The sequence below is a fragment of the Vidua macroura genome, chromosome 21 (assembly GCF_024509145.1).
Source record: "Vidua macroura isolate BioBank_ID:100142 chromosome 21, ASM2450914v1, whole genome shotgun sequence".
Taxonomy (NCBI): Eukaryota; Metazoa; Chordata; class Aves; order Passeriformes; family Viduidae; genus Vidua; species Vidua macroura.
Window position 1 is genome coordinate 4,425,351 of NC_071591.1, and position 27,819 is coordinate 4,453,169.

Here is a 27,819-nt window from a genome sequence, read left to right on the forward strand (position 1 = left end):
GGGACAGAATTTTGCTCACTAGATCCAAAGGCAAGGCATGGCACTGGCACGAGGGAGGCAGTGGCCCCACAAGCTGTGGTTTTGTCAAGGATAAATCATGTCAAACCAATCTAATTTTCCTGTGGCAGGGCAGCAGGTCTCTGAGAGGGGAGGAGCTGCAGCTTGACTGCAGTCAGGCTTTTGACTCTCACTCATGGGGTGCTCCAGGAGCAAGGTGGGGGAATATGGATGGGGAGAAATGCTGTAAGGTACCAAACCAGCTGGGAAACGTGCTGAAAACCGTTTGCTGTTTGCTGTCCAAGTGGAAGGATGGCTTGAATATGGTGCTGGAGGGGTCTGTGCAGCTCTGGCATTACTCAATATTTTCATTAGTGACTCGGGTGGTGGAATATGGAGGAGACATATTGCAGCTGTTAACAACACCAAGCTGAGAGGGGCTGTAAGTGCTCTCAGAGAACAAGAGAAAGATTCAAAAATCATAACAAACTGAAGAAACAGGCTGGAAAGAAGAGACTGATGTTCTACATGGACTGGAGCAAAGATAAATATATTAGAACTATTGAAATGTGTGTCCATAAATGGCTGCACAGGCAGCATTTCTAAGAGAAAGGGACAATAGCATGGGCTAGAAATGAACCCTGAGCCAACTGAGGTGCCCTGGTGTGAGCAAAGCAAAGCTAACACTACTGTACATAGAGAGAGTGTGGTGTGGTACATTGGTACATTGCTCCCATCTTTGCTGAGTGTTGGGGAGGAGCAGTTTTGTCATCAGACTTCCAGAGAAATACAGAAAATGAAAAGAACAGTCTAGAAAATAAACCTCCCAAGAGGGGAAGAACTATGGTCCATTGCCTAAGGCTGATGAAGATACAGTAATAATCTCCCCAAATATAAAAGATGCTACAAAAGTAATGAACTGTTGCTCACAGACAGAATTAGTGGGATTAGACTGCAGTAAAAGTAATTTGGGTTAGACTTTGGGGAAAATGTCCATCTATAAGAATAGCTGACACCCAGAATAGACGAGGAGCCTGTGGAGTTTCCTTTAAAGCCTCCAGGGATGAACAGGTTAGAGAAACTCTCTTGTCAAGACCAATTTAGGCAGGGTTGATCCTACCCTGGGGGAAGGAGATGGACTAGGTGACCTCTCAAGATGACTTTTCCTCTCGTCCCCTGTGGCTCTGTGTTTATTTTGTGTGGCGGTGATATTGCGAGGGCGGAGAGCTTGATTCTGCACATTGGGTAAACATTTTACATTTAAATTGGAAAGTCCTGTTTACTTGTCAGTCCGTTGTTGTTTCAGTTTAAATTTTACTAATTTAAGTTGAACACTGAGTTATAAATTACAGTGATGGGTGTATGAGGACTGTCTGAGGAGACAGGTACTGAAACCTATTAATCTATCGATCACATTGATTGGAGTGTTTAATTTAGAGTAGCATGTTCCTATTTTTAAATATGTTTTAAAAGACCCTTTTAAAAACAATTTTGTTTTATCGCAGTGCAGGAGCTCTCCTTCTCTCTGATAGGTGTGTATCCTTAATCAGGCACAGGGGAAAAAATGATGTTGGCATACAGGGAAGATGCAGGATGAAACCTTTGCTACCACAATGAAAAGAAACCATCAGATTTTAAATGAAGCCAGGCAGTGGTCTGGCTGCCAATTAATGAACACATTACTGCTGAGTGATGGCTTTAGGAAAAAAAAAAAAAAAGTTGCTGAGTTCTCATAATGGTTCTTGCTCCCCTTTCCTCCAAGCCAGTCCATTCACTGAGAGAGGAGCCCCTCCAGCAGTGGATGCAACAGTTCAGGGCCTGGCAATGAATAAGGACCCTGGACTGTAAGGGAGTAATTCCTGTGTAATTCCACAAATTAATTTGGTCAGGACCCGGGGGTTAGCACTAATTTTGCACTAAATACCAGGAGAGCTTTAACGACCGCAAATAGCAAACACTTCAATTTTTTGCTTCGTCCCATTCGGAAGCCAAAACTGCCAGGTTTACAGTGCCCTCTAGTATCGCTCCGGAGCATTAGCTTCGCTTGGCACCTCCGGAGCTGCCACATCGCAGAGCATCGCTCGCTCTCCGCCGTTTTCCTTCAGCGCTTTTGCAGCGGAGCCGCGGGGCCGCGGGAGCGGAGCGGGGCCGGCCGGGCTGTGCTGCAGCCAGCCAAGGTCCTGCCCTTTCGCCTCTTCTAGGAGAAAAAAAAAAAAAAAACAAAAAAAAAAAGCGTGTGGAGCTCAAAATGCGTGCTCTGCTTAGAGGGCTGCAGTGAGCAGGCTGCTTGGAAGAATATGTTCTTGCCCATGGCAGGGAGCTTGGAAGTAGATGATCATTAAGGTCCTTCCCAACCCAAACCACTCTGTGACTCCTTGTTCAATAGTTTCTGCCAATTTGGCAAAGCGATGTTAATAATAATTTGCCTTGAAAGGGTACTTTGCAGCTGTTGCTGCATAACCACTAACCAGCAAAATGCTGGGCAAGGAGAAGGAAGGACAAAGGAGAAAAACCTGAGTCATATGAAAGCCATTAGACATTAGCCAGGACCACATCCCAGCCAGCTGAGGTCACTTAACACAAGGACTTCTCAGAGCTGCGACCTTCAGCCTTGCACAGATCTCTCTGTGGAACAGATGCAGGAAAATTCCTTGGTGGACCAGCATGTGGCACCTGCTCTAAGAGTGGGCATATTTATAAAGCACCTCTAAAGACTTCCAGCTGCTGGAGCAGCCTTTGGAGCCTCCCTGGTAATACTGACCTGATGCTGTGCAGGATTTCTGCTGCTCTGAGAGGTGCCTTGGGAAAGGTGCCGTTCCCATGGAGGCAGAGGGGAATCTTCAACTCCTGCTTGCCTCCAAACATGCTGTGCCTGCAAGTTCTTCCTCAGAAAACCCTTTTCACAGGAGCTGAACTTGCAGTGATTTGTAAAAAACCTGCCTATATGGTTATTCTAAGAAATCATCCAAGCTCCTGGCAGTGAATGAGTTGGTCTGGATGATGCCCCTGGTACATTTTCCTTACAGGGAGAACTATTTAAGCAGTGAACTCCAGCAGGCACAATAGAGCTGGTAGGATGTGGAAGTTATTAAGTTTACATTAACTATGGAAATTTAAGAAATGAATTGTTAACATCCATCTTCAGATTTTTCATATCGTTTTCTATGGCTGCTGATGAGATTGTCACGGACAAAAACTGGCATAAAATGGATCTCCTTTAATACCCAGCATGACTGTGCCTGCACTTTCCTTGGAAGCACACAGCCAGAGGAGAAAGTTCCCTGTCAGCCTAGACATTGACTTCTGGTTGCTTCAGTTCCTGGGTTACAACTGGAGTCACTCGAGCCACCTTTACCCAATGGCACTGAAGAGATCAAAATCTGGTTAATAGCAACCATTGTTACTTTTTGAGGAGATAATGATTGATTTTGTACTGTGTGTGAGGGTATCACACAAATTAAAAATGGAAATATTATATTAAAAAGTAACCAGTGTGTCTAAAGGACAGGAAGAAGGTAGAAAAGTGTTATTAAAATAAAATCACAGTGAAAGTAAGAGGTGTAAAAGGTACAGAGGAATCATAAGATAAGGCCATTGGTGTGTATCTAAGGGCTGAACTGAATCTTATTTTTCTTTCTGACTTTCAGAAACCAGCCATTTGAGATATTTTCCCCTCTCTTTTGTATTGTAGGTCTATATGCTACATGCAGGTGGGTTTGTTTTCCATAGTGTCATTCCTAACTGCAGGACAAAACAAAGAATGTACGGGGACAACCTGCATCCCAAACAAGCATTGGCCCTCCATACCCCTCAGATTTGTAGCACACTGACAATTTCTGAAGCACAGGTTCTTTTTCATCAAAACATTTCCATGCCCTCTCACAAGCTGTGCATTCAGATACTTACCTTTCATTATTGCCAATGTGATTTCCATGCTTGGTGGCACAAGAATCTGAAATAAGAGTTCTGGAGCCCTTCTGCTTTAAATTCTACTTTCTGCAACTGGTGTGCTAGAAACGAAGGGCTATCTCATTGTATATGCAGTATGTAAGTGGTTTGACAAGGATGTCTCTTTACAGCTCAAGTGTCAGCTCTGGATGGATGGATCAGGGGTCTTGAAAGACACACTACACATCTCTGCATCACTGTTCATAAAAACTTCACCAAGTCTCTCAAATTCCTTGCACAGCAATACAAGCAACTGTCTCGGCTTCTCAAGGGCACTACACCTTTGATAATGAATATATTTAAACAAAAGGGAACAAAAAAAACCCTACCTTTGCTGAATATGATAGAAAATGCAGCTTTATACTTCCATATTTCATGGGACATGAAGGTTCATCATTTATTGAAAATAAGATGTGGACCTTCAGTAACATCCTGGCTGGATTTTCATTTTCAGAGCGAAATGCCTTTCTGGTAAAATACAAGAAAGTGCTTTTCTCAGACAAAACCTTGTGTTCCAGCTGTGTTGCATTATTCTCCTGACTACTTTCTCCCTTTTGCTGTGCTCTCTGTTATAGCTTATTTTGCCAGCTAAGAAACTTCCTTTGCAAATCCATTTTCTCCTTCACATTTAAAAACTATATGGTTCATGTGGGCCAATTTCCATACGCCTTCAGGGACTTCAGATTTACTCTTATTCCTCACCAGCCAAGAGACAAATTAATTTGATTAGAGCTCAACCCTCAAGAGAGAATTTTGAGGGAAGCAGAGTCCAATTAAGGAATACCTGGGGTCAGCTAACGAGTGAACACCCCTCTAAGGAGTATTTTCTCCCTCTTCCATGAGCTGAACTCGCTGTACATGAGCAACATCTCCAGATCCAGATGTCACAGGACTTCTCCATGCAGCAGGAGGATCAGGTGTGTGCTGCTGGAGAGCTCATGGTCTGCAGTAGCAGGCACGAGGATGAGCTGAGGCAGTTCAACATCAAACCCCAGGCACTCAAGGAAGAGCTTAAAAATGACTCTTGATCCCCATTCCATTGGACAACCAAACAACCAATGCTGTGGACATTGAATGAGGAATAGAGGTGGCAAAGAAGACTTTCTAGCAATAGGGAAAGCAGAATAACTATGATCAGTCTCTGAGGCAGCTCTCTTGCCTGCAGTACCTCTCTGACATCCGAGCTAAATTGTGCCATGGATGCATTCCCTGTGGATGAGGATGAGACCATCTGATCAATGGGCTGCACCCACAGCACCTTGCAAAGTGATATTTGCTGTTCTCACAGCTTGCAGGGGTGCTGGGTCAGTGGCTGGAGGACAGATGTCAATGGAAAACGTCAGTGCTGCAAAACATTGTTTGGGTGGCTCAGAAGCTCTGTTTCCTCAGAACAAATATCAGATTAATGCAGGGGGATTTGATTGGAGGCATCGCACTCTGGGGGATGCTGGCTGTAAGATAAGATGTGGAACTAAAGCCTACTTGTAACACCTACTAGTAATATTTTAACAATTCAGCAACAGCTTTGTAAGGCAGGTTATTAGCTGGACAGGACAAAGGCAATTTCAGCCTGAGTAGCTGAGTTCTCTCACTATGAACGTTGCCCCTGCATTTTTATATCTGTATGGTATTCCTGACTTGATTTCTTGCATGGTGTTTCTATGCATTATTAAACTCCCACTATTTTCCACTCCAGAAATTGCTGCATTTAGATTTAGGTGAAATTTTGGTGGAGAGGTTAATCTGCAAAAATGCTATGTAAGTGCAAAGTATTAATTACTACTTCTGTATTTTCAAGCTCAGAACCGATGGCTGCAGGAATGAAGTTGGGGCATTGGCTCTCTAACTTACTGAATACTCATTCTTTCCCTTTCCCTTACTCTCTCTCTTTTCTCTTTTTCTTCTGTTCTTTTTTTTTGTTTGGGTTTTTTTGTTTTGTTTTGGTTTGGTTTGGTTTGGTTTGGTTTTGTTTTTGGTTTTTTTTAGTTTTTGCCTAGATGCAATGACCAGATTGTTTGTCCTCTTTCTCATTGTTAATTGTCTCTTAAACACTGAAAGATGGCCTGGGAGGTTTGTTCAGAAGATTAGCATCTCTTCCCAGAGCTGTCCCCAGCTGTATTCACACTTATAAATCCATGGGAAGGACCCTAAAGAGCAATATAGAACATGATGATGCAACAAGCCAGGAGACACACACACACAAAAAGAATAGCCTGCTAAGAGGACAAGGCTAATCAATACTAATAGCAAAGCTGAAGATTTTAAAAGCCTCTCAATGAAGTCAGGCACAATGCTACCAGGCAGTCAATGAAAAATGAAGTGTGCCTGCAGAGAGGCTGGGGGCAGGTCAGAGAGAGAGCAGATGCTGTTTTGGGAGGGTCTTGGCTGGGTCAGTTCCCCTGGATGCCCTCACCCCCAGTAACCCAGCCAGGCTGGTGGACAGAGGGGAGAGCAGTGATGGGCATCCAAACAGAGCCACCACATCAGCCAGTCCAGCTGCAACCAGAGGAGGGTGTGTAAGTCATAGAATCATAGTCACAGAGTGATTTGGGTTGGAAGGGACCTCAAAGATCATCTCATGCCAACCCTCTGCCATGGGCAAGGATACCTTCCACTCCGCCAGGTTGCTCCAACCTGCCCTTGAACACTTCCAGGGCTGGGGCAGCCACAGTTCCTCTGGGCAACCTGTGCCAGGGCTTAACCCCTCACAGGGAAGAACTTCCTCCTAATATCTAATCTAAACCTACTCTCTTCCAGTTTAAAGCCATTCCCCCTTGTCCTACCACCAAATGCCCTTGTCAAAACAGGTGAGAGGACAGAGCATCTCTTTGCCCTGTGCGTCAGCACTGGTGCCTGGCTGTGAGCTGCCTGTGAAGAGGAGGAAGGTTGCTCAGCTGCTGTAGTTCTGCCAGTCCTTGGCCCCTCTACTGAAACTGCTACAAAAGCAGAAAATCACTTCAGCCAGAACTAAAGGCAGCAGCAGTGCTGTGGAGCTGCGCTGGGATCGTTAGGGTGGTTAATATTCAGCAGGCATATTGCTAAAAAGGCAGTGCATGCTAAGGAAAGAAGCAGCAAACCCCAGTGCTGCACACAGGTCCTTCTGGCAGAGACATCAGCAGTGACAATGTTGTTTGTACAACAGACAACTTGTATCCCCTAAGAGCAGACCCACTGCCACGCCACATCTCGCTGAGGTCATGGTTGTGAAAGCAGTCCTGAGTAACACGGGCCATCTGTAAGCCCATGAAATAGTGATTAAATGCTTGTTACTGCTTTACTGGTCCTCAGATGACTTCTCTACTTTGGCACAAAATATTCTGGCCAAGCTCATGATGTGGCTTTGGTCAGGGGTACAATATAAATGGCACTAACCAGTACCCAAGCCTGCACATCCACATACAGATATACATTTTACAAGAAGTCTCATTTAGTTCATAAATAAAGACCTTAAGGAACTCTTTCAGAAGGCCCCCAGCTGAAGGGAAAGGCTGTCTGTCATCGTGAATGCAAGGTGGCTGTAACAGGAAATTTTCAATGTATATAGAGACTCTGTAGTCAAAAATGTATTATCAGGCAGAAAACCCAAATCCCTGTAAAGGGCCACCTCTTGCTATAATGCAGGTCTTTTCTATAACAGAGTCAGCTCTGATGTAGGACTATTGCTGCACTGCAAGCTGCAGTAAATATTAATGTGTGAAGCTGGATGCCACCTCTATTTCAGGATGGAGGCAAAAGCCTGTCTGATGGAGGATGAGTTGCAGTCCTGCCAGGGAGCTGGTGCATTCCCAGGGCTTTTGGTAAGGAATTTTTTTCTTTGGAGTGATTGGATCCTGCATTTCTCTAAAGAATCACCAACCCCTCCATTTTACTCTCTAAGAAAGGCATGAAGTCTGTCTCTGCTTGGGGCTGTGCCTTGGGGGAGTGATATTTGCACTTCATGCTGTGTTCATTGGAAAACTGCCCTCGTGCCAGTCCAGCATTTTGTAATGCAGCCTCCAAGGTCATTCCCTGCCAGGTGACGAGTCTGATGTTAAAAACCCAACATCTACCACCTTGCAAAGAGATTCTGATGTGTACATTGCATTTGTTTCTCACAGTGCAATTACTCCACAAAGAAAACTAAATATGTATATAGCTGTGTGCTTTGTCTATATCTTATAAATTAATCCTTTCCTTTTCTTGCCTGCATCATGACAGTGTTTAAATAACTTACCTAAGCAGGTGTCTATGAGTAGTATTACCAGACCAAACATCTGAATGTATACTTGTCCTTAAACATAATATTATTTTAAACATGGGGATATAAATGTAAGTAAATATTATACTAAATATTCATGTTTACCATCCCATGCAACAATAGTTGATTAAATATTTACTAGCCCACTTACCTGTGCTCTTGTGGGCATAGCTGCCTAACTACTTATGCTACAGAGTGTTTTTGTGGTTGATTAAAATGCAGTTGTGTGTACATCTGCAATGTTTGGCAGGCCTGGTTAAACAGCCACTTACAGAAACAAGCAGTGAATGCTACTACTCCTTTTAAAAAAAATTAAGTTTCTTACTATAGACTCTGCAACCTTCATGAAGCTGTTATTAGTGGCATGCTAGGTACCTGAGGAGCAGCAGGTTGGTTTTGAAGTGTTGGGATGCCCACACAGCGTTACTCTGCAAACAAAAACCCCCAGGCATGAGAAGCAGCCTCTGTTTGTAATGAGTCCTGATTATCAGCTTCAGCTCACAGCACAGGGATGAAATAGAACTATTTTCCTTTCACAGAAATGTATGTTTTTGTCCAGGAATGATCCTGTTAGATCAGGCAACAGAAAAGAATTGGAGGAGTATCCCAATATTTTCTTCAGCAGAAAACAGAACAGCCAGGCAAATGGGAGGGGGATCCCACACTCCCATATCACAGACTGAAGAGGGAAGGGGTTATATACCCCCACTGCAGGAGGATTCAGGCAGCATTTAGTGTTTATTCCATCCTTGTTAAACTTTCTGCTCTCCAGGCAAGCACTGCTGCTGCTGTTCACTCAATATATTCCAGCAGAAGCAATTTGCCTGCAATTAGTCAGCACTGCAACTCAGTTCCTGGGCAATCTCCAGTGGCAGTGAGCACAGCTCCTACTCCCCCTGTTCTCCCTCTAAGCAATTTCTGCACCCTCGTGATGCACAACAGAAGATGACCAACCCTACTTTTTGAAAAGTCACTGTAAAAAACTCCTAACAGAAGTAACTGCTTTGGTTCAAGTTAAATGGTAAAAAGTTACTTAAAAACCTTGTTTGTGAAACTCACTGAGAATTAAATTATCTACAGAATTTCAACAGGGATGAGGAAGAAGAGCAAGCTCTTAGATTTTATGGTAGATTCTAAGCAAATAACCTTAAAGGCTAGAGGTTGATGTGGTTGCAATGTCTTTTATTTGAAAGAAATTAGCTCTTCTGGGTCAAAGCTTAACTTCATGGCAGGTCGTTATGCTGGAAAACTTCTGGTCAACCACTCCACAACCACGTAGCATCAGCCAGAAGGGCTGAGCAAGGTGAACTTTGTAAGGGAGAAGAGACTGCAATGAACATGGGGGAAAAAAGTCTCAAAAGAAAGCCATTAAGGGCTTTTTCATCCTAACTAAGTCCATTGTGAAGGGTGGTTGGGAAAAGGGGTAATATGAGACCTTCTTATTGAAAAAAAAATATTGATTGTTAGGAATCAATAGCATTAAAAAGCTGTGTCTTAAGCACCAAGCTTTGAAGGCCTCCACAAGCTTTTCCGTTCCCTGTCTATTCTCCTGCCAAAACTTTGATAGATTCAGCCTGCAAACCAGCAAATGCAGAGATTTGATGGTGGCCAATATATATTAAAAAAAATTAAGGTGTCAAGCATGAATTTTATTACATCTGCAATCAGATGTACTTCCTTCAGTCAGCTCATCTGCAATTAAGTCCAGCTGTTCTCAGTGGAAGGGACTCTTCCAAGGAAATTGCTGTAAAATTTAATGGGAGAATTTTCCTTGGTGCTTTGTTGTAAATATTGTTTTCCTAATAGGCTTGTAAAGGGCTTTGCTTTTTCATTCAATAGGCACAAGATCTGTAATTTTTCAGGCATTAGAAAATGAATAGATCAGTGATAGAGCTCATAAAACTTATACAAAGATTCTCATTGTATAGCAGCAGAAAGAGCTTTAATAACTTGAAGAAGAAGAGGTTTTTGAATTTATTTCTTTTTTGCTCTGCACAGGTTTTGTTTACATATGAAGGGCTATTTTTTAACTGACACATCAGACAGTTTGATCGATATCCCTTATTGGGTTTCTTGTGCCTAGGATTGGGTATGACAGCCAGAGAGGGGCACCAGATTGCAGACTTCAGAGGATGATCCTTCATTTCAATATTGCAGTGTAACATCCCACAAGGACCAAAATATTGCACCACGAACCCACGACACTGCAGTGCTTCTGTTTGCTGTCCCCAAATCCTCTTCAGTCTTTAAGCAAATGACGAATATTACAAACTTTATCTCCTTCTACTGTGTCCAAAGAGCATCTCTTTTCTTTTTACCACTTAGGCAAAGCTTGGATGTGTTTTTCCTCTCTTGCAGCAATCTTTCAGCAACATTTTCAATCTGTGTGCTTCTGTCACTTCAGGAGAACAGTGCCTAAAATAAAACAGTGAGATTTGTAATTATTGGCATTATTTTAAGATGTAATGCTGAAGCATTAAATATAACAAAGTGAAACTATTTTGAGGGGAAATGTTGAGACATGAATGATAGCAAATGGTGTTACCGTGGATTTATTTTCACCCAACCAAAATCAGACTCCTTCTCTAATGATGAAATATGACCTGGCTCGTGCAGAGAGAGTAATTTGTTAATTTGTTCAATGTTGTTCTCTGAGCAGGAAAGCCTTGCAAGAGAAAGAATTCAGAATGGATCTAAGGTGCAGATTATTTTGGGGGACAAAATGAAGCCACTTGTTATTCTTTCAGACACTGATCATATTCTTTCTCTGGCAGCTGTGAATACTGAGGAGAAAACAACTCTGGTCAAAAGCTGCATTATCACTTTTACATTGGTTTGCAATGAAAGAGGTGAAATTATCTATCAACAAAACCCTTCTGCTGAGGCAGTGGAAGTCTTTTTACTAGTACAGTTTATTTGAAGAGCAGGAATGAGCTATACAGTAGGAGAAATATCCTTTTGCTAGTATACCCATATAGCTACCTTGGCAAGTGCTCATGGCTTAGAATCCCATCTCCCATGTCTGCAAATAGCAAGAGTTAGCTGGCACAGTTTGGAACAGTTCTCCAAAATAGTGTAGCAGAGAAAGGTACGGAGGAAATATCTGCTGAACATGTATGTTCCTGTGTGCAGGCTTCAGAACAGACTGATAAACCTGTTCAGAGATGATTAATCAAAAGGGTTTGGATCAGGAAATGGCAAGACAGCCAGAGCTGCAGAGGAGTGCAAGATTAGGTCTCTGTAGAAGAACATCTTTCACAGAAGTGGTTCGAAAACGAACCTCAGAAGCTCCTGATTAACAAGGGAGGAGAGAAGGGCTAGAACATTGTCAAGCTCATACCTGAGGTGCACCTGTATATGCGTTTTATTTGTATAGATTGCTTGGCTTTTGTTAAGTCATTGCCTCCAGAATAGGGTCTGTGATTTTCATCTTGATGTAGTTCCTGCAGTTGCAATGTTTGGGAGTTTTGCTGTTGTCTGAATTAATCTGCTGGGTGTCTCCAGTTCTTTGGGTGCCTCTTTTCCAGCTTATATTTAAAATTTACACCTGATGTATAGGAACTTTAAAGGTATCTGGGTCACATTTCAGCCAGTACCTGAAGGGAAGCAAGCCCAAAAGCACCCTTTAGCTCCATAACAGAGCAGCTGCTGTAGGAAGCTGGAGATCTGGTTCTGCCTGTTCCCAACATTAAATGCCTTTATGGTTTGTGAGTGGTGATCCATCAGGAGGAGCATGACAGCTTCTGGAGAAAGCTTTTTTGGTCTCTGAAGGATTCAAACATTATTCAGCCATCAAATTCACAGCCTCTGTATCAGCATTTACCAGTGTATTTGGCTTAAGTGAAGAAGAGCATATATAGAAGTCTGGCTCTGTTTAAAATAGCAGATAGTCTGGGATCCATACTGAACTGTTTGGGAAGATGCAGGTTCTATCTTGCATCTAAATGTTTTGTTGTTTTTTTTCCCCTTCAGCTTCACTCTGTACTCAGAAGATGACCAGAATTAATCTCTGTGTCTTAAGTATAAAAATTGGTCATGGAACTTTGGAGGCTGGAGTGCTCCAAAGTCTCAGGATAATACTTTCCATTCTCTTTGGGCTTCAAAAAGCAGAAAGACTCTTTCCATGATGTGATGGGCATCCTCATGAGAGCACAAGAGAGCATCTTCACCCCAGGAGGTCATGGGAGGTTTGCTTTAGGGACCTGACTGGCAGTTCCTACTTTTCACAAAACATCTGTCCCTCTGGTACCTGAAGTTTTAATTTGCATCCAATGTCTTGAACCCAGCTCTGGAACACCTTGTAGACTGAGATACATGGGGAAATAGCATTTGTGAGCTGCTCCCTTTGTCCATCAGGAAGTGACATGTGTCTACACACAAGTTATCTTCTAGCAGTCTGTAGAGGGAAATAATTAGACAACCTGAGAATGAAAACCAGACTCCTTGGCACCTCTCTTGTCCGCTCCTTTTGCATTTGTTGCTGCAGTTCTGAAGCACCACAGCCAAGTCCCTGTGCACAGCTCAGCCCCACACAGGATCAATAGCAGAAAAGATAAATCTGTTGGAATTGACTACAGGCTGTTCTGTCACTAAGTGACGATGAAAAATGATCACTACTTGAATACACTGCATTTTTATCTTTAAATCTTTCAATAGAAGCAGTGTCAATAACAGAGCACTAAATAATCTCCAGATAGAAGTAAAATCTTTTTTTTTTTCTTCTTCTATTTTTTTTAATAAGAGGGAAGATGGATGTCACTTTTTTTGGAGGCCTTAAATACTGAAGTATGGAATTAGATCTGCAAATTCCAGGAAGTGATTGTCTGTTTAGGCAAACTATGTCTCATTTTAGGAAAGACTGGCTGGATTCTGCTTGAAAACATTGCTCAATTCCATATCATCAATGCACCAGGGTAACTATAAGTGGAATATGCAGAAATAAAATAAATAAGGATTTTTTTTTTCATGTTCCTTTGGGGATAATATATCTCTCTGAATTGGATACACCTGCCAGAGATGGCCTTTCTTAGCTTTAAAATATGTCTGACCTTTCCCTGAGCTAACTGGATGCAGTTTACCATATTGGCCCAAGCATAAAGCAAAGTCTTTTTTGCATAATAGCCTTTGGAAGCAATCCAATCCGTTGTGCATCCACTGCCCATGCCATGCATCCCAACCCTGTGGACACTGTCAGCTGGCACAGAGGTGTGGCAGCGGGCAGGCACTGGCAGCGCACAGTCCTGTGTGTGGCTTTTGGGTTTGCTGCTCTCAATGGGGCAAGACTCAAAAGGGCTGACCCTGCCTGGGGGTGCTGGAAGCTCTGTGGCCCCACTGTGAGGGCATCTGCCCTGGTTCTGTCCTGACAAAAGGAAGCCAGGTTTTTGTTGGAAGCCGGTTTGGTTCCACATCATCTGGTGCCTCCACTATCTCCAAGTGCTGATGTCCCTTTCATTATGAGACAGCAAGGAACACTCTGCTGCCTTTGACATCAAACTGGTTAACTTTTATTTTCCCCTCATGTAGGATGTTTTCCATAACAGTGTCTAAGTGATTAGAAGATTCGGGGTAAATCCAGTCCAGTAGCAATTTGAGCAGTGTCAGTTGGGTTCTGGTAACATGTTGAGTGCTGCAGTGACTCGGGGATGCTCTGTGCACTTTTTGGATATGTGTGTTCCACCCAAAAGCCCCTCCAGAGGCAATGCTCTCTTGGTTGAAGACTCTGTGAATGGAGCTCTGTTTAGGTGCCCTGCAAATTCCAGAGTAGGATCTTGAAGCAGGCAGCAGTGCTGCAGAAGGGCTTATTGATTGAAAACTCCCTTTGTATGTACACCAAGTTTAGTTCAAGCTGTTTTCCTGAGTAAAGGTCAAGATGAAGTAATGAATTTCTGAAATGCTAAAGTTCTGAATATCCCAGAACATTGCTTTATTCTGCCTGTTTTGTCTGGATATCTGTTAAAAAGTTTGGTTGTCTGTCCTCTTTGATGGGTTGATGAACAATAGTGAGTGTGGAACAGCTTGAAGTAAATACTGGTCCGTGCAGTTGCTAGAACTGCTTGACTCATCTGGAAAAAGCAGGTTTCCATGCCCTCATTCAGCCTCAGGCACACTTGACTATATTTATTTTTGTTGTTGGCCTCCTCTTTGACAGACAGAGAAGAAAAAGGGCCTGCAAGAAAAGCAGTAAAGAGTAAAAAACCCAACCTTATTGTTTCAGGATGGTTGGTGCTTTAAGGGGAAATCAGCCAAGTTTCATCTGTTAAAAATCCTGCTGAGATTGATTGGTGTATGGAGAGGTGATTATAAAAGCCAGCAAGTAGCTTAATTAGGATGGAGAGTTATGAGAAGTAGCTTGGCTTTTGTGAGAAGTACTGGAGCAAATGACTCTTGGCAAGTGGCTGGTGGAATGGGGAAAGCTAAGCTCAGGAGTTAGAGGATTGCTGCTTGGCATGCTGCATTTGTATTTAGAAGGAATAAAGCTGAGGACTGCCAAACACATGCTCAAATCTGGTTTGTGTCAGGCCTTATTGTCCTGAGATTGCATTTTGTACAAATAATATTTACTAATCAGGGACTTGAGAACTCTCTGAACTTGTCTCAGGGATTTTTACTGTGTCAGGCTTTTTAACGAGCCGGGGGAAAAGCAGCCTTGGCTATTCCAGGCTGCAGGTGAGAGTTTGCTCCTGGCAAGAGGAAATGCCATATACTCTACCATGAATTTCATCATATTTACTCTCTTAACAGTGGGTACAGTGCCATCTAAAACTTTCCTGTGCCTGTGCAATGAAGAGCAAGAGCTCCTGAATGTCTCAAGCAGGTATTGAACGACCATCACGCTCTGAGCTTCCCCTCGCCTGCTGCAAAATCCCTCCGCAAGAACCTGGTAAGGAGGAGAATGGAGCATTATGTATTCAACAAATTCTGCTGACTGCTGCTAGGCAGTGAGGCTGGAATGATTGTGCCAAATCCTGATCTTTCATGATAATGGAAGTGGAATTTTCCCCTAAGCAAGCCAGTATCAGAGAGAAAACCCAGGGGACAAGAGACAGCATTTGAAAATACAGCCTAGGCATTAAAAAAAAAACCCCAAAAATAGGCTTTAACTAGTTAAATTACAGAATACACAAATACCTCAGAATTATGTAAAAGCCTGATCCTGCAGTCTTTGAGTGGGGAAAACAATGTTTAACTGACTCTAATACTGCAGAATCATCAGTATAGACAAGAAGAAACAACTGGGTCATTCTGTCTCATCCACTTGCATATTGCAGAACTACTTGTCTGTTCTTGCTATTATTTCATCCCTGCTAATGTCTTATTTAACCTGCTCAGGATAGTTGTGATTTTGCAAATATGCAGAATAGATTAAATTTTAACGACATCATTTAAAAATACATATTTATGCAGATTTTTCAAAATGACTGGGATCTGAATGTGTAGGGCAACAGAACACGACTCAAAGCCCAATTTAAAGAAAGTACGTTTTGAGCAGGCATCAACAGATAGACTGAAAAGCAAGGCAAAAGCATAGGGGTTTTTTTTAGATGTTGAGTGGACTAAATGCAATGCGAATTTATCTGCAAACCATCTGTGATTTCTGGTATTTTTTGGTGCCTTCACAGATCTAATTTTAAGCAGTTCTGTAGCCTTTAAATAATGGTACTTTCTTCCCATTCGGTTTTACAGCAGATTCCCCATTTGATCACTGAATGTTTAAAGAAAAGTAACGGAGCTCTCTGCAGATTGCACACATACAGAATAAAACAGCAGCCTTTTTTTTTTTTTTTTTTTTTTTTTTTTTGCAAGTAAAATTTGACATATTTTGGGACAGAATTCCTCATGCATAAAATAACACCATGAGATTTTATGGGTATGGTTTACTTTTTGTATTTTGCTTTACACTTCTCATGTAAATTGGGTGCTGGGATAAGGTGTTAAGTTGACATCTCCAAGGAACCAAGTTCCAGAAGCAGCACAACACAACAGCAGATCTCTTTCAATTTTCTTAAAACTGATATCAAGAGTACCAGTTTCATCAGGCAAGAGGGAATCTAAGAGTCATAGTCCAGCCAGCCCTTGGTGGTTCTGCAGACAAATCTGGATTCTCTGTGTGTCATGGGGACACTTATAACCACAAACTGAAAGAAAACACTCTGGATTACTGAATAGCCACCTGAAAATTGCAGTTCCTACAGTTACAGAGACCCCCTAAGGGGACAGAGGCCTCCAGGTCTGTTTTCCATCCTGCATGATGTGGGAGAAGATCCTTTTGAATGTGAGCCTGGTCGCCTGAGAGCATGAAACAATAGGAAGCTAACTTTATTCATCCCACAGGAAATCTGATGATAACTACATCATTGTCAGCTCAGTTCATTATTTCACTGTTTCTTCTGGCAGCAGTGTTCAGATAAGATTTTTGCTCACTATTGTTGGATATAGTTGCGGATTCAGGGAACAATAGGAAAGAAATAGCACTGAAGAGCAAGTCTCCTCCACATCTGAAAATGTCTTGCCATTCCAGCCTTCTCTAAAGGGAGGCAGGACTCATTCCCTTCTCTTGGCAGAAGCCTCAAACATGAGTCGATAACCCCTCAGCTTCTCTTCTGTTTCAATAATGCATCATGTAGTAAACTCTGTGGCTAACTGAAGACTAAAAACCTGAAAGAAATTAATAGGAATGTAAAAATAGCAAGAACATCTTGCCAATTGCGTTATTGAGCATCACAATTATTTGAACAACAACAACAACAAAATCAGTTTATTATATTTATCTGAAGCGCTGTCAAGAATGTAGCAATGAAGTATAAAGAAATGAAGAGGTTCTGGTGATGAATATCAGTCCAGCTTGCCATAGAATAAATATCAGCATTTATCTCTGTCAGAAGAAGATAAAGATAATTTCTTATGTTATAAGTTATTTCAAATATTGAGCCTTGTTCGGACGTTTTGAGAGAGATTATCTGCACTTGCTTAGAAACCCAATAGTGGCCATTAATTGTCTCTCCTGACAACAAAATTAATTTCTTTTAAATGAGAATGCATTTCTAATTGGACACTTTCTTCCCTAACAAATTGTTTACAGTACCTCTGCAAGGATTCTGAAGTCATCCCTTTGCTTTGATGTTGCTGATTAATTACAACCCACGTGGTTCTTAGAAGCTGCAATTTCAGTAACATACTTTGCTGTGAAATGTTCATCTTAATTACACACTCCCCCAGCCAAGCTTCTTGAGAAGGGAGCTGAACTTCTCTTGCTGCATGTGATGCCAGGCTGGATTGTTACTTTTTACCCCTCCCTTCTCTCCAAGTGAATTCAGAGCTTATGTATGTTCCGAGACTGACAGCACCCAAAATGAAATTCTCTCTTTAGCCACAGAACAGATCCAGACCTGGCAGCTCAGAGCAGCTTTCCCTCTCCCATCTCGTAGTGTCTGCTCGGCATGGAGCAGCACTGATGGGGAGAACTGAGCTGGCTGGAGCATCACTGTGTTAGCACAGGGGTCTGCCACAGCTAATTAGCCAGGCTGAGACACAGGGTTAATTAGTGTGGGTAGGATGCTGCACTAAGGGAGCACCTCTCCACATGACACCGAGTTGTGCCATGTGGATATACCCCCTTTGCTTTAAATGTGATATTTTTTTTTGGTGGGAGATCACCAGGTCCTTGAACTTCTGGTGGAGAGAATAAAAGATACCAATTCTGCTGCTTGCTCAGGTGTGGAAACCTGCCCATATCAAGCCACCCAGATAATTTTGCAGGAGCCCACTCAACAGCTGTCAGATAATAAGATTTTTGGATGTGCCAAACATCAGCCGGATTCTTGCTATTATGTTTTATTAATGATTTTAAGGCAAGAAGATTTTTATTGGTACCTTGGAGATATCCTGGTTCCACATATTTTCTCCATAATGCCCCCTTTACAATGCACCTATAATGAATATGAAGTGAACATACTGCCTTGGCTTGGGCAAGCTGCCAGTTAAGGAATTTTGCTTAAAAGAAACGAGCAACATCGGCACGGCAATGCCCTCCAAATGAGCACACAAAATGATGCAGCCTTTTCCTTCTTGATGTGGGAAAACAGGAGGAGGAATAACAAGAGGAAAAGGAGCTCCTGCTCTCCTCTTCAGCCATTATCTGTAGGTGTTGAAGCAGTGCCTGCCTTAACTCCCCACGGAGCCAGTGGAGCTCTGAGTGCTCTGAATTGCCTGTTGTCTGTTCAGGAGGACTTGGCTCCTCATTTATGCAAGAAAAAGCAGATCCCTGGAGCAAAAAATTGTGAATGCCCTCCTTTGAGTTTCTAAGGCAAAGCTATGTGGTGCATTTTGTTTTATAGGGGCAAGTTCCAAATGGTTCCTTATATATTTATGGGTTTGTTTTTAGGCCACTGTTTTGTCATTTTAAAAATAGTAAAACAACTGTCAAACCTTTTTTACTGCTCCAGGTAGGATGTGAAATCAGATCTCCTTGCATTTGGGCACCACAATGACAGGGCTCTTGGAAATAATTAAAGTAAGTACAGTATTGACATGGAAGAATGTATGTTTTAAAATAGTAACTATTAAATGGAAAAGAATCATCCATTTCCAAGTGATAACACATGAAATAAGTTAAAGACATCTGCAATGTTCATCAAGAGCCTGAACTTTGTATTGGGAAGAAAAAAATAATGTCATGCAGGAATGATCTCTCAACAAGTATTCCCTTATAACACAATATTTTCTTGATGAATCTATTTTAGTCAAAGAATGGTATTTTATGTTTAAAATAAATAGCATTACAGATCCATAAACAGTTTTGGTTGCCGGTCTGGCTGAGATAGTCCTGTCCTTTCTGCCTCTGGCTGCTTTTCTTTGATTCAGTATTTTTTAACACAAAGAACCATTCCTACCGTGTTCCTGTTTACTTTACTAAGTGTGCTCAGTCTGTTGCTGATTGTTTGAAGCACACTGCTATGTATTTCACTGGCTGTGTAGGCTGAACTCCATTGCTTCAGCCTATATTGCTTCCAGGTTTGTTTTACCCCAGTGCTCAGATAGAACAGCATCCCTAAGCTCAAGAGGAACCGCAGCCCTTTCATTTTCTCATTCTTCATGCTAAGTAATAGGGTTTCACTTTCCAATAGCTCACATGGTGTTCTGAGAACATTTAATTGATTGGATACAATTTTCAGAATCCATCACTTGACAGAAAAGTGTCACTGAGTGGAGTGCGAAGCTTCGCTTCACTTGGCCACTGACACATCAGCTGTTCCTTGTTGTATTCATTTCCATTTTACATACAGAAAAAGAAAGATCACCCATGGCCAAAGAATCTGTGTGGATTTTGCTCACTGAATTTAATTAATACCTTTATGAAAGGGGTTGTTATTTACTTTAGAAGCTGAGAAAACAATGGACCCATCCCTGTGCTGCAGTTTACTCTGTATGGAGCGACTATTGGCCTGTGCAGTGCTTCATTTACTTTAGCTCTATTTATTTTAGCTGCATTCTGAGGGTGAAAAGAGCTGACAGTGGCACAGGAAACACAAGCAGCTCCTACAAAATCAAACCAGCACTGTTCAATGCTGTGAAAGCACTCCTGAACTTTGCAGTGATTTGTAAAGGTTGGGTAACGAGGGCCTTGTTTCAGCAGTAATCACAACTGAAATATAGAAACACGGAATCACAGCTGGTTCGGGTTAGAAGGGGCCTTAGAGGTCATCTCATTTCAGCCCCTGCCATGGGCAGGGACACCTTTCACTGCACCAGGTGGCTCCATCACTAAACAGGAACTATAACATGGGACCTGTGCATCTCCAGCCTCCCAGGAGCATCAGGAGGATGGACGTGCTCTTGCCTGCATCATACTCAGTGCAGTTACTGCAGCAGGACTGGGGTCAACGCTTCCCATTCCAAATGGTTTTATTTCTGGTTCTGTGCCTGGGAAACACCCTACAGATCCACAGAACATCCAAGGGAGGGAATAAACCCTACAAGAACCTCATTGTGGTCTGCCGCTTCCACAAGAGGGGAAATGGAGGCGCAGGCACTGATCGCTTCTCTCTGGTGATCGGTGGCAGGGCCTGAAGGAATGGTATGGAGCTGAAGGAATGGTATGGAGCTGTGCCAGGGAAGGTTTAGATTGGATTTAGGAAAAGGTTTTTTCCCCAGAGGGTGCTGGGCACTGCCCAGGCTCCCCAGGGAATGGGCACAGCCCCAGGGCTGCCAGAGCTCCAGGAGCGTTTGGAGAACAGGGGACATGGTGGGGTTTTTGGAGCGTCCATGCAGGGCCAGGGGCTGGACTGGATGATCCTCGTGTCCCTTCCAGCTCAGGATACTCTGTGATTCTATGATTCTGTAGTTTTGTCATTCCCGGCATCTGGACATGGCACGGGGCGATGTGGTTTAGGGGTTATGGTAGTGGTACTGGGTGGATGGTTAGAATTGACGATTTACAGATTCACAGAACGTTCCGAGCTGAAAGGGACACACAAGGATCATCAAGTCCAACTCTCAAGTAAATGACCCACACACGAACCCACAATCTTGGTGCTTTTAGCGTCATGCTCTATCCAACTGAGCTAATCCCACGATTTCACAGGTCTCTTCCAACCTTGCCGACCCCGCGATTGTTGACGTAGAGCGGCCCACGAAAAGAAGATAAAAGTTTCTAAAAAAAAAACCGCTCCGTGGCGATCAACAGCCAGCCCCCACACACGCCCGGACTACATTTCCCAGCGTGCACCGCGGCGGCGCGGCGGGGCCGGCGGCGCCGGCCAAGATGGCGGAAGGGGCGCTGAGCCCCGGCGTGAACCTGGAGGCGTTTTCCCAGGCCATCGCCGCCATCCAGGCGCTGCGCTCCAGCGTCACCAGGGTCTTCGACTGCCTCAAGGATGGGATGCGCAACAAGGAGACCCTGGAGGGCCGCGAGAAGGGCTTCGTGGCCGCCTTCCAGGAGAGCCTGCACTCCGTCAGCCGCGACCTGGGGTGAGCAGCGGGGCTACAGGGAGGGGGTCCCGGGGTGTCCTGGCTCCTCTCAGCGCCCCGCGGGGCCGTTTGCACTCCAGGGGAAAGTTTGAGGCAAATAAATGCGAAAATGCTACGTTTTGTCCCCCCCCCCCCCCCCCTGCACTGTGCGCGTTAACCCCTTCGTGGTGTTCTGCTCCAGAGTCTCCAAAGGGTTGAATATGCTCATAATATTTACCTGGTTTTTGTTCTCGTTTTGTTTCCTCGAAGGGCCTATCGGTGGTATTGCATTGACAAGGTGAAGGTGTTCGGCTGCAGGGGGATTTGTCTCTATACTTGAAGATTTTGTTAAAAATTAAGACACTTTCTAGGTGCAGACTACTCAGTAGCATCTAAGGCATTCAAGAATGATCGTTTTATTACCAAACCTTGTCAGGCTGGAAAGTTATCCCAGCTGAGCGTAGTTGCTTTGTACCATCAGGTGTGTTTTGTGTGAGCACAGACACTGCTGAGGCTGAAGACGTGGAGGAAAGTTATGGGCAGAAGAGAGAGGCAGGCACACAGTTTCATTCAGCAATTTTGTGTATTTAAATTGCAAACCCCTACACAGACACAGGAACCGAGTACTCCATGTACCCTTAGGGACAAGGTTTAGTGGTGGACTTGGCAATGTGAGGTTTATGGTTGGATTTAACAATCATGAAGGTGTTTTCCAGCCTGACTCAGTGATTGTCTGTGTTGATCCCACCACGGAGTTGCTGGGTCTGGCTGTATCCTCCTGGGAGCCATCAGCACTGTCCAGAGAGGTGTCCCCAGGTGCTTGACCACCCCTTCCCAGGACATCTTCTGCTTCAGGGTCTTGTGTGTGAGAATTTCTTTCTTGTAGATTAAAAGGCCTTGCTGATTTTTAGCTGTGTTCATGGTAATGTAATTTGTTACCCACTTCTCTTCTGTTGGGAAAGGTGGTGGATAACCCTTCTCATGAATGATGCTGCACCCAGCTCTGGGGATAGGTGTTGTGTCCCTTTGCTTTTTAGTTTTCAAGTTGAGGAGGCCTCACAGTTCAGTGGAAGCTGAGCTGTTCCTTTGGTTATCCTCCTTGCCTGGCTCTGTGGCCTCCTAAAGAGTAACCAGGTATAACCTCAAAAATCTCATTCCCAGACAATAGATAACAACTCAGGAGCTGGACTTGGATCCTTGTGGGTCCCTTCCAACTCAGATTATTTCAAGAACTGGCCTATTCAAGTAGCAAGGGAATACTCCAAGGTGTGCTGAAGTTAATATTACCAATGGATTTTTATGTAGTGAAAATATTGACTGGTATCTCTGTTCAGCAGCTCCTCAGTTATTATGCCTAGTCACACTTGTTTTATTGTATTCTTCTGTCAAGGAGTATTAAGCAGATTTGCAAGTGTTCACAGCACCAGAGGATTGGAGAGAATGTAGGCCATGAAAACTTCAAGGAATGATGATTAATAAAGGAGAATTTTGTGTTAGTAAAGTCTGGAAGTCTTTTAACTGCCTGTTCCCTGATTGTTGGGAGTTTATTTTTGTAACCTTTCTTAAATGTAAATTGAGATATTTTTGATTTTTCTTTATAGATGTTTTCATAAGCTGCCTTTTGAGTGCTGCATTTAATTTAGTGGAGGTTCTGAAGTTCAGACTTGGGTGTAGCACTGGGCAGTCAGAAGGAAAAGCACTTGATTAGTCATGCCACTTGAAAAACTGCTTTTTATATCTGTGCAAAGTGGCCAGTCTTTCTTCTACAGTTGATTAATGCAAGTTTGAAAAATTGCTTAACTTTTGTTATGATTAAATGTTGTGTTTGACAAATGAGATGTGAAGCAATGATAGATCGTTTCACAGTGAGGGATTTTTTCATGGGAAAATGGTGCTTATTATGCTTCAGTTGAGTATTTTACACTACAGATATACAAATTGCTCATAGAAATCAGAAGATCCATCCTTGCCCTGAGAACTTGGAAGGCAGCTACTTGATCAGAGTAATCACAGCCTTTGCAGGATTGTCTCCAGGCTTAGGACTAATGCCAGTTCTTGTGTATATTTATATGAGGACAGTGTTAATTTGGAGTTCTCTAATGAAATGATGAGGCATCTGCTTGCTTGGTGGGTCAAAAAATTACTTCTAGTATTGCAGACAGTGCTGAAGTCAGAATTTTGTTGTTTCTGAGGGGCTGCTTTGCTCAGGAGGTGCCCTGGGCTGTGAACAGGACCTGCCATAGTCTGACTCTTTCAGGTTCTTCTCAAAGACTCTTGACTTGTACTTTCTCTCTGAAGAAGAGCTGAGCTTAACAACCAACAGACTGCTTCAAATTGTTTGGGTAATAAGAGGGATTATGTTTTAAATCAAATTTGGGACATATTTAAAACTCATTTGGCTACTAAAATAGAATTGGTGCGTGCTGCTGTCCCTGGAGGATTGCACATCTGCGACTCCCAGCTCTGACTCTAAAAAATGCCCTTCTGCTTTCTCCCAGGGAGCTGGAACGTCTGAGCAACCTCGTTGGGAAGCCCTCAGAGAACCACCCCCTGCACAACAGTGGCCTCCTGAGCCTGGACCCTGTGCAGGACAAAACCCCCCTCTACAGCCAGCTCCTCCAGGCCTACAAATGGTCAAACAAGGTAACAGAGCACATCTGTGTGATTTACTTGTGTATTCCCATTGCATTAGCCACACAGCAGACTTCTGAGGGTTTGGGGCTGCCAAAAGGGCTGACTTTTTTTGGAATTGAGGAGCATAATACATACCTAAATGTACTTTCAAGGATAAAATGGTGTTTTAATTAAGAGGAGACTTTTTCTGTGATACCAAGGTGTGCCCTTGGTCTCAAAGGAGGGGTATTAACTCCCAAGCATTTCCACATTTAGCATCTTATGTAGATATAAATTAAAAGTATATTGTGTCCTTGCATCTGGCAGCAAACACTGTAGTGGGATATTAGAACAGAGAATCAACAGCTTATGTCACCTCCAAACTATTTCTAGAAAAGAGTCCTCTAGGGAAGTTGTCATCATCAGAAATCTTGAAGCTTTTTCCCTACCATTTTCTGCCCATGGTCTCAAAAGCAGCTTTGTATTCAGCAGCTTTGACATCCCCCGTTTTCATATCATATATATGGCATTGAATTTTAAGTAGTGTAAAAGAAAAAGGCAGATAATACTAATGCAGTCTTTTACATTTAAAAAATTTTAATTGTTTTTGCTGAAACAAACTTCTTTCTCAACAGCATAATACAGTTTCATAAACCTGTATGTTGAATAAATGTAGGATTTGGATAGGTATGTTTCCTTTTCTATTCTGAACAATCTACTTGTGGGTCAAAAATGCTCCTTTCATCTAATTTTCTTAAGTAAGTAAAAGTGGCATTGCAATTATTGTTGGCCTCTGAGCACTGTTATGTTTCAGATTGCCTGTTCCCATCCTGATTTTTTTGAGCATGCCTATTACTTTTTATAGAAGTGTGAAGACGAGTAAGTATTTAAAAGCTTTCTTAAAGTTATGTTTGAAATACTGTAAGCTGTTAAATACAAAAGATGGATTAATTTCTGTTACAATAATTATCAGTAGTAAGTATGTCCAGAGTTGTAGCTTTTAATACCCTTATGCAAGACAGCAGGAGTAAGCAGGAATAATAAATCTGAAAATATTTAGAGCATTAAAAGAAACAGTTCCACTTTAAATTATTTATTATGATACATGAGCCAGGAAGACTTTGAGAGCACACAAATACTTTGTAGGCAAATTCTTGTTATACATTGAGCCAACCATTCTAATATTATTCAGATTTAAGATAGGATTCTGCAATAATGTTTGTAGAAATACCACAATAATATTTGTACAGTAATGGGTCAGAATACAAATATGTGTTAGTATTTTCTAAAATCAGCAGAATTTGGCATTGAGAGAAATTTGGTATGATTGGAAAATGGGGGACAGGAAAGATTTTTAAGTGGAGATTTAGTACTTGAGAAAATATTTCATGTTTGCTTGTGTTCCTTGCTGTTAGCAGCAGATTATTGGCACTGAAGAAAGAATAATTAATTTGCTACTTTCAGCAAAAGCAGAAGTAGGAAAACTTATAAACTTGTAAGGCAGTTAAGTCTTCAGGGATTTAATTACTTCTTTAGGTCATTATTCGAGTAAACTCAGGCAGTAATGAAATAACTTTACAGAGCTGTTCTAATGTAGTTTTTTATTAACTTAGAGTGTTATGGAGCTTTGAAGAGCAATTTTTTGTAATCCTGGATTCTGATTTCAGAAAGCTGGAAGTTTTAGTCTCTTGTGCACTCATACTCACAAGGAAATGTTGCAGGAGAAGAACAGTACCTTTTGTTTTAGCTGTGAAACAGAAGAGACAGAGATAGAAGACGAGAAAAACACTGGCTGAGTTGCAGGAAATGTGTTGCCTGTGTGAGAGTGTGAGCTGCTGGCTTTACCACCACACATCCTTCTGTTCCTGCTTAATTCTTCATTGCTAAATACACTTCTGGAATAAGAGTTATTTCATTACTTCTTCTGGCTGCCTTTGATTCTTATTATGTGTCTCCTGTTTCCAGCTGCTTCGCAGGGATGGTTTCGAAGTGATGGTCTGTCAATACACTTTAGATCTGCCTGCATTTAATTTTTAATTTGTGACCCCTTTGTGGCTTGCCTGCTTGTATTTTTGATGAGCTGAGATAAGGGCATTTTCCTCTGCCTTTGATTGTTCATGCATTACTGATGGCATGAACAGCCCCATGGCTGCCAGGGGAGGAGACTTCTGGGGCAGTGGTGCCATTCCAGAAGAACATTCACGAAATACAAGGAAAATGAGTGCACAGGCTGTGCTGCCTGTCTCAATGCAGTCTGCTTGTTTTTAAGACATGAGGTGACTGTTAAAAGTGACTTTGAGGACAATAATAAGTAAGGTTGGTAATAACTGGGCTACCTATGAGAAGCAAATGAGTATTCAGTATATCAAAGCACTGTCCTGTGATTCATGAGATACTGGATGTTAGAATAGCTGGTTCTTTCTATTTGCAGCTTTGCTTTGATGTTGGGTCCGGCAAATGCCTGATTTTGTTTGGGTCTTGGATGCATGCACAAGTTTTTGGTTTAAGTAGCAGTGCTGGATGTGAAATGGAGTGAAGATCATAGTCACAGACATAAATGGAAAACACTGTGTTTAAGATGTGAGTGTTGGCATAGGAGATGAGACTAAGCTGACACTGGCTTGGTTTGTTACCATAATTAATACTTGGAGCTGTGCTTGGTTGTGTATTTGGAGAAGACCCTCTTTCAGGTGCAGATTTACTGACCCCTTTGGCTGAGTGCAGTAGAGATGAGTTGCATTTAATTGTGATTTCACAGCTACTTGCCCTGAACCCTTTTTTACTGCTCCTGTGAGTCACAGCACTGGTTCCTCCATTTCTAATTGTAAGTTTACCTGCTTCAGGAGTAAGGAGAAGTCCAGTGGGAAGAATGAAAACTTCCCTTACACAGAAACGTGTTATCTTGGCAGTGTTTGTTATTTATGAGCACCTGCTCTCCTGATATTTACTCATTGTAGTTTATCCAATAGTTTTGCAGATGGTAAAGTTGTCTGTGTAATGGAAGCAGCTGTTTGGGAACACAACAGCTTGTCAAATGCATTAATTGCATACACACACAGCTGTAAAAGAACTTTCCTTTTTCAGGTGTTTAACAGCTCTCACCAAGGCATAACTGAGAAAAACAGGAGGTTTAAGTTTATTTTATTGCAAGTGACAGCTAAGTGGTTTTTCTTCTTTGCTTTAACCTATTTTATGTATCAGTAGAAATCATGGAAGTGAACTACTTTGCTGCCTGTAGGGTGCATGGAGACATGCAGTAGCCATGGAGCAGTATTTAGGTCTAGTTGATAAATTTCTTTTCCCCTCCTCTTCAATTTTATTTAAGAAAATAAGTTATCTTTATTACAATTGAAGTGCTGTTTCCCAGAAGGATCCATATGTACCCTCTAATGTAATACTGAAGATACAATATTAGATAAGGTAGAAATGAGCTATTATTCTGCAAGGTTAATGCAGAGAGATTATTATGGGTAAGATAGGATGTGTGGAGATAGCAGTAGTTGTTTTCTCATGGACTATCTCTGTTGAGTCATTGCACTTGAATTCTGGGTTTAGTAGTTACATACATCTTGGAAGTTGATTTTTTTGGTTTTGTAATATACTGCTGTGTCTGAGCAGGTGAAATCTGAGATGACAGCAGCAGCCAGGAGGGCTCCTGGTCAGGGTGTGTGTGGTCAGGACTGGGTCTGCAGAGGCTCTGCCTTACCCCTCATTACAGCTGCCTGCTTCTTGCATTATCTTGGAATTCAAGGGGAATCACCACAGAGCAGAAGGCATCAGCTAAGCTTAGATTAAAGGAAGTTTTGAAAGTCACTTTCTAGACTGAAATACTGATTAAGTTTTTTGTTTTGTTTTGTTTTGTTTTTTAAGAGATATGACCTCAGATTTGTGGTAGATACTGCAAGAACTCTCTTCTCTTGCTCTTCAGGACGCTTCTGTGCCAGGGCCCTTGTGCCACCCTTCCCTGTTCCCAGAGCTGCTTGTTTCCTGCAGGATATGAGACCACCAACTCATGAAAATCAGCTTCCTTTACTAAGCAACTGCCTCAATATTGTTTCTCAATATTTGTTCTCAATACT

General features: G+C 42.4%; 1 protein-coding gene across 3 annotated transcripts in view; it reads left to right on the forward strand.

Annotated features, from left to right (window-relative positions):
* The first annotated feature begins 20,911 nt into the window (after window positions 1-20,911).
* The window catches only part of MED27 (mediator complex subunit 27), an 83,547-nt gene continuing 76,639 nt past the window's right edge, over window positions 20,912-27,819 (forward strand). For 2 of the 3 annotated variants that reach the window (XM_053996797.1, XM_053996798.1), the window contains exons 1-2: window positions 20,927-21,148; window positions 23,626-23,770. In XM_053996797.1, coding sequence (XP_053852772.1) covers window positions 20,943-21,148; window positions 23,626-23,770 — 351 coding nt within the window. In that variant the 5' untranslated portion in view covers window positions 20,927-20,942. Of the gene's footprint in view, window positions 21,149-23,625; window positions 23,771-27,819 lie in introns of all 3 variants that reach the window. The other variant, XM_053996799.1, reaches the window with a different exon arrangement.